Source organism: Dreissena polymorpha, chromosome 8 (genome assembly GCF_020536995.1).
Source record: "Dreissena polymorpha isolate Duluth1 chromosome 8, UMN_Dpol_1.0, whole genome shotgun sequence".
In the NCBI taxonomy this organism is placed as follows: domain Eukaryota; kingdom Metazoa; phylum Mollusca; class Bivalvia; order Myida; family Dreissenidae; genus Dreissena; species Dreissena polymorpha.
This window is the reverse complement of record NC_068362.1, coordinates 33,694,211-33,707,683: the sequence shown is the minus strand read 5'-3', so window position 1 is coordinate 33,707,683 and position 13,473 is coordinate 33,694,211. Positions and strand designations below refer to the sequence as shown.

The following is a 13,473-nucleotide window of genomic DNA, read 5'->3' as shown; positions in this document are numbered from 1 at the left end:
GGACCTTGGTTTTTTGCGATACTGAATCGTTCATTTGTTATTCATTGACTGTATGACAGTTAACAAATTTGCCATTTTACTCATTCCATTGTAGGGTCTGTCATTCGGCGGTGCGATAGATTAGCGCACGGAAGATTTAATTCTCGTTATCGACGAACTTTGGGGTTGACATATTGATATTTGTAATGATATTTAATTGTTTACGTTGTCGTAAACTTTCAGTAAACACTATAATATTGAGATAACAAAACCAATCTTTTAAAATGTAATATCTTTCAACTTCGATTGTGCATTTGAATAAATACAAAACATACCATCTGCTTTTACTGTATTACAATTACAGTTACAGATATTATACAATTGAGTCTTAGTTGTAAAACATATCTAATTTTCTTTAAAAAGACAACCATTCATGCTATATTTTACGTTAATTTAAGAAAAGCCTGTTTGTAAAATCAGATTAAAATACGGGTATACATTCTTACCATATCTTACGATTGCCTCATTTGTTTTTAATCAAATATTTCCTTACGAGAATCAACATAATCTTCCTTATTTATGTTAAAATCATCGTTTACAAAACGACAATTGGAATAAATGTATATATAAAGTATTGAACGAACACATAATTTTTTTTTTTAATTACAATTTAGTTAAAGAAGACATTTGAAATGATGGTCACCTGTCCTCTACTCAACGTGCAGAGTCACGTTCGTGATTTATGTTCACTGTTCGTTTTTTTATACTAAAAAATCAATTCTACTTCCTTCAGAAATTGATTATTCTGTCACGAATCGCTCACAGCAGATGATGCTTCATTGAATTAGTGTTTTGTTGATATTACTTATATACTGTTGGTGTTCCGTTAAGTCTTTGAGCAGTAAACATTAAAACAAAAATTAGATAATAACATAGTTACTATAAAAACTAGTTTAAGTGACGCTCATACACAGTATTTGAATATTTTTACGGGGTTCTGCTTCGAATTTCGGTAGAAGAATTCGACAGCATCGTTTAACATTTTGATACGACTTAATCTATATAACCATGATGTGAATTTGAATAAGAATTATAACATGCCATGACGGTTTATAAAACAACCACTACAAATACAACATAGCGCAGTACACTCGCATGAAAACATATTTTCAGTTATTAGTCATTTAAATCCAACAATTGTCGTACCAATCTACCCGTTTGCTTGTCCCAGCCTCTCGCTATAAGCACCCGATTGGTGGGTGGGTCCGGCACGAAGGTGGAGTTAAACGCGGTAGTGAGTTATTGATTGGACCCGGCGCGTTTTGAAATATCAATTTTGTCCTTTTGAATAAACTAGTAGTCTCAATCGATTATAATTTGCAACACCTTATTCATTTCGACTCATTACAATCTGAGCTTTTGACGAGATTAATAATAACATTTTAAATCAGTGACATCGGATTAATGTTTTTAGTTTTTTGTAACGTGACATAGACATAAACACAGTTTATTTGCAGATAAACCTGACAAGTTTTGATAAACGAATTAAGGTGAGTTATGTTAACGATTATTCACTGCATATGTTTTGAAGTAGAGTTGCAGTATGATTGTTGTATAAAATGCGATTTCTTATACACGTGTTCACCTTAAAATATGGTTGTAATGTAATCAGCAAAATCAATATTATATCATATCATTAGATAATTAATTAGCGAAAATTTAGTATATTTATTTGTATTTAAAATTGAATGTACTTATAATAGTCCGAACTATATTAATTATTATAACAGTATGGCATCGACGAATCATGTTTTGGAACATGACGTGAAAATAGTGTCTGCTTCATCACACATTACTAACCGTAATGTATTGCCACACACGTACATTCTTATGTATCGGAATTACAAATTGAATTAAACCAAGTCTGCATTAATTAAGCTTTGATCATAATAATGAATGTAAGTTAATTATTTGCCTGATTCGATGTTAAAGGCATGCCCGTATTTACATTACATATGCCTATTAGGAGGCAAACATGTGAGCTAATGCCAATAGATAAACATACAACTGTTTGATTGAATTTTGTGTTGAAAATGATAACTTTCGACGATTCGAAAAAATATGAACTCGATTAAAAAACACGTTATTTCGTTAATGGATATGTAGTAACTCCTTATGTTAAATTATTAAGTTTGTATGAACCGTAAATATTAAGAAAATGTGATTGTTAAATTATCATCTACATTTTAAATAAAGCAAACATGAATTATATAAAATGTATCAAATATACGACGGGTAGTCTTACACAATATTATAACAATATAAACAGTATAGAATTTCATAAACATGACATTGATTGAACATAAAACTTATGTAATTACAATTAAATTAATGTGTGTCATATAGTATAAGATTGATACATAATAAATATTAACGACCATTCATTACGATTGGCGTACGAGTATCAACTGATTTCGTTTTAATAATGTTTAATGCGTTACATGATATATAAAAATATATAACCGGCCTAAATCAAGATGAATCAATATTTATATGAACTGCAAACAAAAATGCAGTAAGGTATCATTTCATAATACCGAATTATGTTTGCCTAATGTTTTTGTCAAGGCGGATTTTCTTCTGTGCAGCCCATCAAGTAAATGTAAACATACACTTAAAAGCAGATAACAAATCAATTTAGATCCTTTCGTACCACAAAGGGGGTGGATCAAACACAATATGCAACTGCATTTATCTAATTGCTTTTACTTAAGACCGTTCAGAGACAGATCTGAACACATACATCTCGATCTTTTCATGCGAGGAATTTAACTTTCCCTTTGCTGTTTTTTAGAAGCTCGTTTGAACGATAACTGTCATCGTGTTCAGCAACTTTAAAAAAAACTATTAAGCAAGAGATAGGCTAAGAAGCTTTATATCTTTTTATATTTTTTACGACCCCGTGCCAGACGCATCGTTACTTCAGAATGCAAACATTAGACATAAAATCAGTCATGATGATTGAATGTAATATCAAACCAGATGCGATATGTTTAACTACTTAAACTACTTTAACCAACTATTCACTCTACAGTCGGCGTCAGATAGCGGGATGTTGTGACATTATGTTTCAAATATCCTTCTCACGATCTACCGAATGACACACGCACGTCTTCGCTTAATGTGGTCTAACGTTCATTAATTTATTTAACAAAAATCTGTGAACATTAAAAAAATATCTTTGCACAGTAGTAGTCTTTAAAATATTGAGTGTACCATATTGTCAAGAGTATATACTTTTTAAATTATTTTTGGCCATGTTTAATATCAATGTTAATTTTATCAGAGCGAATATAAAAAAAAACAAAAACATAAATGATGTTTGTTTTCCTTCCCGTGCCAAATAATACTTGTTAGCAACACAAACTTTTACAATTATTCGTTCAATATAAACAATAAAATAATATATACTAACTCAAATATGTTCCCATGGAATAACACCCTTCTTTCTAAACTAGTAAGCATAGTGTGACTATTTATGCCGAGGGTTCATAACCCATTTATGCCTAGTTGACTCGCCCATCCTTCTAAATTGGATCAATTTATTTCCAAAATTAGGGATGTCAAGTATATGTATTTCTATATTTAGAATATACATAAAGAAATTCCTTAAGCAAATAGCGCAGACCCAGATGAGACGCCGCATTATGCGGCGTCTCATCTGGGTCTACGCTGTTTGCAATGTCCTTTTTTCAGGACGCTAGGCATAAATAGGTTAACATTTCCACAAAAATAACTTAATATCCTTTTACGTCTTTTGCAAATTCATGTCCTATTTTTTCAATTAAAGACGATTTAGGATCGATATTGTCATGAGAATGTTATTTGTGTAATCACAAAATATTATTTGTTTTAAACATTATTTTGTAAAACTTTGTAAATTGAGACGATTTTGTATTGGTAAATCATAATTCCAGTAGTTATAAGTAATTTTCTTCCAGTAAGGACCTATTTTGTTGCATTTAAAATCAAATAAAACGCGATACAGTAGCCACTAATAAAGCGTTTACCTTTCTGAGTTGATGTGAAAGATGTTGAAGATGTCTACACATTTACACAATGATAGGCAATTAGCAATCAACATTCCTCAACTGGAGAATGACTAACGTTCAACAAAGCGGAGTAATAATGACATGGCCGTCTTGTAACGCGACAAACTTGTTTACTCTATAAAATTATCTAAATGATGTTAGATCAAAGCCTTATGGTCGGGCTGTATCATAAGGAGGTGGTAAGGAAGAGCAATTCGGATTTGCATCGGTGGTCACAGCAACCGTTTTGGGTGTCTTATCCACGCGCTTTGCCATGATGACTGGCTCCTCTTGTTGGGGGGGGAGGTGACATGGCGTGTCCGAGCCCCTAATCTGATATTTGTATAATTTAGCGAAAATGTGTCTATTTTAAATTCTTTAATTACAGCTCATTCGTCGTAGATTGGTTTTTATGGTAAAGGGCTTCTAATCTGTATGTTCTCACACAAGATTTATCAATTAATATTATTTAATGTTGATCATCTTAATTGTGCACTGTTTTCAGAACTCTTTGCCACAATAAAACAAAACGCATCTAATAAAGTTTATATAGAATATACTGAACCAAAATAAGAACCATTGAAAGCATGCAATCTCATTGTTAAATCATTCCACATATATCTTCGTTGGGAAGTTAGTAGTGGTAATTACATATTCTTCTTTATTTTCAGAAATCGCCACGTTAAGAGACATTGTCGGAGATGCTGCTGCTCGATACGGAAGAAACGGGAAATGAAATGCAAATGGACATGCATGGTAAATTATGAAAATGTCGCCATTATAATTGCTCTAGGAAAGTAGTTGTTGTTTGAGTACAATGCTACAATGGCAACAATGTCATAATAATGTAGCATCAACTTAACAATGTAATAAATAATAATGATGATAATAGTACTACTAATACAAATAATAATAGTGAGAATAATGATATATATATAATAACACTATTAATAACATACAATAATGATGATAATACTCATTATAATAATAATAATAATAATAATAATAATAATAATAATAACAATAATAATAATAATAATAATAATAATAATAATAGTAATAATAATAATAATAGTAATAATAATAATATAATTATAATAATAATAAAATAAAATATAATAATAATAATAATAAATATGACGATAATAATAATAATAATAATAATAATAATAGTAATATTAATAATAAAAAAAAAATAATTAATAGAAATATCAAATAAAAATACAAAATAACAACAATACAAGTCAAACTTATTTTGTGTGTGTTTATGTTTAATTCATATTGTTTTATCTGCAAATGACTTAACAGTGCTAAAGGACACTGACGAAGCAAAATTTGGTAGCAAACATGGATGTCTCTATTCAGAGTACTGACACTATTTTACACATATCCGCAATTGCAATACCTGTGATTTTCATCTACTAGAATTAAAGATACATCTTAATTCTTAATTCAAGTGTCACTTATCTTCACTGACAAGGTCTCATTGAGAACGACACAATCGGCACAGATAATCTGAAATTACTCGGGAGTTCTTTTCTATTAGCAATTGAATATAACCCATTACATATTAGTGTCACTTTTAAAATACCCCCTTCAAATATTGTATTTTGAAAAGGTTGTTTTAATTGTAAGGGCCCAAAGAAGATTAAGACAAGATATACAATATAAAAATTTCACCGCTTTTAATAATTTCAAATTTATTTTACGTCGCTGTCAAATTTTTATAATCAAGTAAATAAATTTAATTTATATCGCAACTCGCATCAGTCTTTAACTGAATATTTACGTTTAAAACATTGTAGCACATACAGTCTTTTAGCACTGCAATTAGAGTTAAATTCCTCAATCGAGTTATTCCTTCATTCAATAAAAATATCGTTTTTCCCTGACACAATTAAGTCTCAATAACTTTCAAGGGTCGAACCAATAAGGGTATTCGGTGCAGAGCAAAATAGCACACGAATGACAACAATAAAGTGTCCTTAATCAACCTCAGACCTGATTTAACCTTTCTCACAGCGAAACTAAAAAGGACCAGATAAAAGCAAAATGTATTGAAGATGTTTGTACGCACTGCTTCTTCTAAGGACCATTTGACAGCGGGTGAGACTTGACAGAGAGCAAGCGATTTCCCCACCCACCCATACGTATCAGAGTACATACCCGTGAAGAATTAACATAATTTATATTTCGGTATGTCATTCCTTGAAATCGTAATTTGTGAATACCAAACATGTGAACTATTTCACAATAGATGCATGAAATCGGATCGATGATCATTGAGATGTTTAATATTGATGAAGCAAAACTACGAATCATGTTTATAATACACCTCATTGTCAATGATACGGATTGCGAATAAGCCTGTAATCCGTGTAGAAACGCAGGCAGTTGTCCGGGAAACGCTACGCATGCGTTCGCATCGACACTTTGATGACGGCAAAGAAGGCGTATTTATTAGAGTTTCTTATGTTCAAATATTAGTTCATTTCCATTAAATGGGATGCAGCATGCGTGGGGTCTTATAATCATTGTGCACCCCTAGATAGAACGCACTTGCAAAGGTGAATGCATTTTAGACTATGCATTGTTGCATTGTTGAGGAAACAGATATTTCATTAACATTTAAATAAATCACTTAAGGAAACTGTCCTATTTTACGGAAGCATTGTAAGAAACCGGTGAGAAAAGCGGGGCGATTATCTGATGAACTCATGACAACCTATAGCGATCCCGACAATGATTACGCTAGTGCGATTAATACAAAATGAAACCAAGTGCCTACCGTTTTCTGCTCAATGAAAGACAAGATGCGTCCATAACAGTTGTTCACGAAACACTAGCCAGGCAGATGACAACGGCTTACGGAGACGAGTGTTTTAACTGATATAACGTACACTAAATGAGACACGGGTGACAGAGTCTCAGGCTGTTAAAATGACAGGACAATACCTCGTAACACGGCACTATCCATGAACATCTGCTGAGGACATAAAAAGGTTGATGGCATAACATTTTAATAATGAGCAGCATCCATAGTTAACTCAGCGCGATTGTTTTCGTTTTCAATCCGGCCGCTGCAAGCATCATTGCGATTCTGATATGGCAGTGTTTCACCTTTGCTTTCATTGTCTTTGTTGGGACATCGCCGTTGTCCTATCGCAGTTTTTGACGCCATCGCAACTGTATTCGACGCAAATTGTAAAGGAGTCTTTATTTTCGTATTATAATGACATTAACCTTTCGTGTTAAATATGCTTTGTTTCTTTGACGGTTCCTGAATATCTGCGTTGATAAGGAACAACATCACATCGATGGGCCACAAGCAATGTTTTCAATCATGCCATAGATACGGACCTGTTTAGAAAATACTTTGTTGATGCAAAATTATTTGTTGAATTTCTCAGTAATTTTCAATCACAAAGAAGGCCACTTTTTTGCTCAAGGGTTTTCGGAATACATGATGCGAAAAATAACACCCTGTTTCAGACTCTCGTACTGTCGATGGTTCAAAGGCGTTGATGACAATGGTTGAAATTGTCGCCGATAACATGAATGACGTTTGTCTATAATAAGCCCTTTCATTCTTTGAAAACGACCCCGACCCAGTTCCCATTTGTCTTCCTTACGCAACACCAAAGAATCGTCATAGGGGCATCTGTAATTGCCTTTTGATTTTTCTACGATTAGGGATTCCATTCTCATAGTAAGCTGTTAAATCCAATATATTTGACAACTGCAGGTATAATAATGTTTGTAGTATTGTGATAGGAAATTAATTATGGTTACATTTATTGCGTATTATTGAAAAATGAAATTAAAATTTTAAATTAAAAAACACAATTATTGCATTTTATTTTTAAATATGTTTTAATAATTTTTCATTGGGGTTTATTAATGTATTATCGTTTCTGATATATTATATAATTAACAAGTTTTACATAATTTGCTTTGCATACCATTCATAACGGCATTCATTCCATTAACAGCAAGTCGTGTCATCAGTCAGTCGTTCAGTTAGAAGGCAAACCTATACTATTGAACTTCACTTACACAAACACAAATATAAAGAAAATAAATAAACCAACTAATTAACCAACTAACTATCTAACTTCATAACGAAGAAAACAACTAACCAACTAAGTAACTTACTTACTATGTAAATACATAAATATTTAAATAAATATATTAATCCATAAATACATAAATAAATTCATAAATAAATACATAAATAATTACATAAATAAATACATAAATAAATACATAAATAAATACATAAATAAATACATAAATAAATACATAAAAGATAAGTAATTGAAATATAAGTAATAAAAATAATGTCATTGCCATAAAAAAATTGTTTATATTCTTATTTAAGATGCGAAACAATCCAGTGACGAGACCGAACTCCACGAACATGACAGCACAGATAAGTCACAAAGGTAACTTTAATGACGTAGCTAAAAAACTAAAATAAATAACTAAAAGAAATGTAATTTCTAATTTATATATATGAGTCCAATATTCGGTAAATCTTTGGTAGCTTTTGTACAGTTAAATAATAAAAAAAACGTGAAGGTATGTCTTTTGAAAGGCGTCGACTTTTCATTTACTGCCAAGTAATTACTCAATAACTTTTGAATAGCTTTCTTGAATATACATTTGCATTTTAGCATTGATGGCGTCAGTCCAAAACGACACCTTGGCAGCAACAGTGGATGGAAGTCGGACGACAGCGCGAGAAAGGTAGAGTGAATACGAAATTTTCAACACAGCTTGACTTTCGAACATCTAATTCGACGCCCATTAAGTGTTCTTTTCACAAAGTATTACGTGTTAAGATAAATGATCATGAATTGGTCAATTTCTTTTTCAATCGAAAACTATCAGCATTATTCATGTGCAAAGTAGGACAAAGACATCAAACGATTCTATTTTCTCTGATGTATGTATAAATGGTTTTGTGTTTTAATATTTAGTCAACTAATAAAATCGATTTTTAATGTTAAAGTAGTTTCTTTAAACATCGAAATGTCAAATGAAACATTTTGAAAAAATATAATATTTCATCGGTCCACTAGATGTTACGGTACTAATTGATTTCTGTGGCCTTTCATGTAGCAATCTGTCTTTTAAAAGACTCTAATTTTCACGGTGATTACCGACCCTAATGTGAAGTCAGACACTTTATCCTCCATTACATGTCCCGTCCGTTAACTCTTGGCCTTTTTCTGACACCAGTCCTTTAATATAAAAAGAAACCAATCACGAATATTAATTACATAGAAGTAAATGAGCAAAGATCCCAAAATCCAAAATAATTGTTATAAATGATAACTGTCTCAAATGTTTTAGCCTGATTTAATATTTTATCATTCACAGGCGGAGAACAGCCGGCGATTCGCATGCGAACATTGTGAAAAAGTGTTCACTGATCCGTCTAATCTTCAACGTCATATAAGGTCGCAGCATATGGGCGCGAGAAGCCATGCTTGTCCAGAATGCGGCAAGACGTTCGCAACATCATCCGGCTTGAAGCAACACCAGCATATTCACTCCAGTGTGAAGCCATTCCAATGCGAAGTATGCTTGAAGGCCTATACTCAATTCTCCAATCTATGTCGTCATAAACGTATGCATGCTGACTGCAGGCAGCAAATCAAATGTTCCGACTGCGGACAAGCCTTTTCGACTATCACGTCATTGAGCAAACACAAACGCTTCTGCGAAGGTGCCCTCCGTAATGGACTAACGATGAACATGGGCGCAGATATGAAACAGTCCATGGCTTCAGGGTTCGGCTTTCAGACATCAAGGTCATTACCTTCATTCGACCATTCCTTATACTTGAGACTGACTGGCAATCGCACCGGATATCCATATCCTCAGATCAACAGCGGCGGTGTCGGCATTCCGTTCTCCAGCCAAATGGGCAACTACAAGTATCTACCTTCTCCGTATATGGCTGCGCCTCTTTCTATTCACTCCAGCGGCAGTTCGATGCTCAGCTATATGAGCGATTTGCGAAAGGCTGAGGAGGATAATCATGTTCGGAAGAAGCTGAAAACAATTCATGACAAGAGCGGAAGCGATGGGGAATCCGAATTAAACCATAGCTCCGATGGTGACACTGACTACGATGAAAAGAGACGATTAAATAGTTTTGATAGCGACAAGACAGACGGGCATGCATTTACACCTCCACCTAAATCATCCACAATCAGCAAAATGGCTGAAAGGGAAGAATGTTCTATGATACAAGAGCCAGTCAAACCAAAAAACACGAGTGACCAGCCGTTGGACTTGAGACGGGCAAGACCTGACGACGAACAGGAAGACATTGTGCAGAGGCTTTATCACAACCAAAAACTGTCATCAGGAAATAAGGTTTCTCCTGTTGCCAAGACAATACCCGTGTCCCCAAAGGCGACTAAACCTACAAAAATCATTTCACCTATTCCAACTCGCCCGGCAGTTGTTCCGCAGTATCACCCCGCTTTCAGTACTGAGACTAGTTCACTAGAAAGAATGATATCGGAGTCGACCAAACTGTCAACATTCCCAGGTATCCAGTACTTCAATTCCAACTATTCTATCCCATTCATCAATCCATATTCCATGCACCTTTCCCAGGGAACAACTATGTCGCCAATGCCGCCGTTCACTCATCTGGGAAACTTCAGCGGATTCGACTTACAATAATTTTCAGTTATCTCAGTTCATACACAAGCCGCGCGATCGCTACAGCTGCAAGTTCTGTGGGAAGGTATTTCCGCGCAGCGCAAACCTGACCAGACATCTTCGAACCCACACTGGTGAGCAGCCGTACAAATGTAAATACTGCGAGAGATCATTCTCCATATCTTCCAACCTTCAGAGGCACGTACGTAACATTCACAACAAAGAGAAACCGTTCAGGTGTCCGCTCTGTGATCGATGCTTTGGTCAGCAAACGAACCTTGACCGTCATGTGAAGAAACACGAAACTGACGGACCGAACGTGATTGACTCGCCTTCCCACGAAACTGACAGTGATTACGAAATGGATGACGTGTTTGAAGAAAGTAACGGTACATGTGATAGTGAAGTGAACGACGAAGACGAGGAAATTGACGTGTCTGAAAATGACGAGTACGACAATTTGACTTCTGCAGATGAACTTGTTGATGAACGGACACTGTTCCGACACTCTAAAAGGAATGGGACATGCTCTGCTAATGATGATGGAACTGTTATATCGAACAATAAATGCAATGCGACCGTAGTTGCACAACCAACCTGTTTAGCAGGTCTAAATGTACCAACTTACACTGGGCCCTCACAACTTATGTGTTCAACCTGATTTAGTTACAGAACAATTTGACACTATGGTTTATCGTGTACATAATTTTAAAAGTTTGAATTTGTGCATCCTTTCTTTGTAATGTTAGTGGTAAGAAATGATTTGCAATATGCTATGATCTTCGTACTATTGAGGGAAATATTTGTCTCCATTTAATCAATATAATACTATTTTTTATATTTTTTATTTATTTTCAATCTCATGTGCTAATAATATTTGTCTTGTAAATAATCATGTGTGTACTATTATATAGGCTACATGTGCCTTATGTGCTCATTTGTATCAATACTTCTTGCTAGATTTGACTTATATGATTGTGTGTTATTTATACATTGTTCGTTTCAATGACATACCTGTGTTCTGTCAATACATTTCATTCTATTATATATTGATTTTATTTGTGTATTAAACATGAGAAATATGATGATGTTGACGTTAATGGTTATTACCAATTTTACTTACCCTGTCTTCAGAACAAAACTTTAGATATAATTGTCTGCGCTGATAAACCAATACGAAATACGGTAAAAAGGACAATATTATCTGAACCAGAAAATAATCTTAAACATTAGCTATGCAAACATTCAAATTTGTTTATTGGGGCATATTTTATGTGATTACACGAACAAAGTGTCTTGATGAACAAAACCAACACTTCTATAGAATCATACTGACACATTCGTGTAAGGTCCTCCACGCAACATATGTATAATCTGTATGAAATCTAAAAATTGCGAAAATATCATTATTTATTTAATCTTTCAAAAATAATTACTATATACGCTAGCGTTACTTCCTCCGTGTAAATGATCCGTCAACATGTCTCATAAGACTCTCTATTAACAAAGCCGAACAAATTACTTCCAACCGGATTGACACCTCGCTTTAAAGGATCACATGTGTCGCCATTTCAGCGTCCACTGCAACACTTTTGTCTCTCCCCCTTGATGTATCGTGATGAGATCAGAGGTGCAACACCGTGTTTATTCACTGCCATGTACACAATCATATTTATGGATATTAGGGGTATGTTTGGGCCAGTATTCATTTCATGGGTCAGCTTGTAAAAAATCACGCTGACCCAGGGACTCTTGATTTCTGGAGTATTAAGGACATCAATAACGATTTCCCTGTGGTCAGCTTGCTTGTCCTCACTTCTGTGTTGGTGACGCCCTCTGTATCTGATATCGTTTTATCATTAGCGAGAACGGCATTAAAAGGGAATAAATAACAAGACATACTTTTTTGTAATTTCTCCCTTTAAAGACCGCTTCACAGATGTAGGCTTGTGAATGGGTCGCGATGGGGTATGACACAAAAGGGTGCAGATGGGTTGTTGGTTCATTTGCATTTGGCGTTTTTGTAACTGGACAATAAGCGGGTCCAAGGCGGTCTGACCTGTCAACCCTTAAACAACATGCCCTGAAGAAAGTGATACGCACAGATATGATTATTAGAAATGTTCTCTGGAAATTAAAAAGGCAAACTATTCCTTTGATCAGTGATTATTTGCACGTATTAATTCAATTAAAACGGCAATGCATTTTTAGATGTCTGTCAAGAGTTCATAGAACGAGCAAGATGAGAGAACACACTTGATTGGCGGGTAAAATATTCATGATAATAAAAACGACTGATATTCAATAATAATATATAGTAACAATACTAATACTACTCATACTTCTACTTATTCTACGACTTCATATAATAATAATGCATATAAGTGAAAGAAGAAGGAGAAGAAAATAATCATAATAATTATATTATAATATAGTAAAGCAGAAGTAGTCGTATAATAATGATAATAGTAGTAGTAGTAATAATAATAATAATAATAATAAAATAAAAAATAAATAAATAATAATAATAATAATAATAATTATTATTATTATTATTATTATTATTATTATTATTATTATTATTATAAGTAGTAGTAGTAGTAGAAGTAGTAGCAGTAGTAGTAGTAGAAGTAGTAGTAGTAGTAGTAGTAGTAGTAGTAGTAGTAGTAGTAGTAGTAGTAGTAGCAGTAGTTGTTGTAGTAGTAGTAGTAGTATTAGT

General features: G+C 33.7%; 1 protein-coding gene across 1 annotated transcript; it reads left to right on the top strand.

The window, feature by feature from the left end:
- Positions 1 to 1,383: 1,383 nt before the first annotated feature.
- Positions 1,384 to 11,767, top strand: LOC127842057 (MDS1 and EVI1 complex locus protein EVI1-B-like). The gene is given in 6 exon segments (XM_052371387.1): positions 1,384 to 1,529; positions 4,742 to 4,826; positions 8,452 to 8,515; positions 8,747 to 8,819; positions 9,456 to 10,675; positions 10,677 to 11,767. Coding segments are annotated over 5 exon segments (2,151 nt in total). The 5' UTR covers positions 1,384 to 1,529; positions 4,742 to 4,771; the 3' UTR covers positions 11,416 to 11,767.
- Positions 11,768 to 13,473: the final 1,706 nt, after the last annotated feature.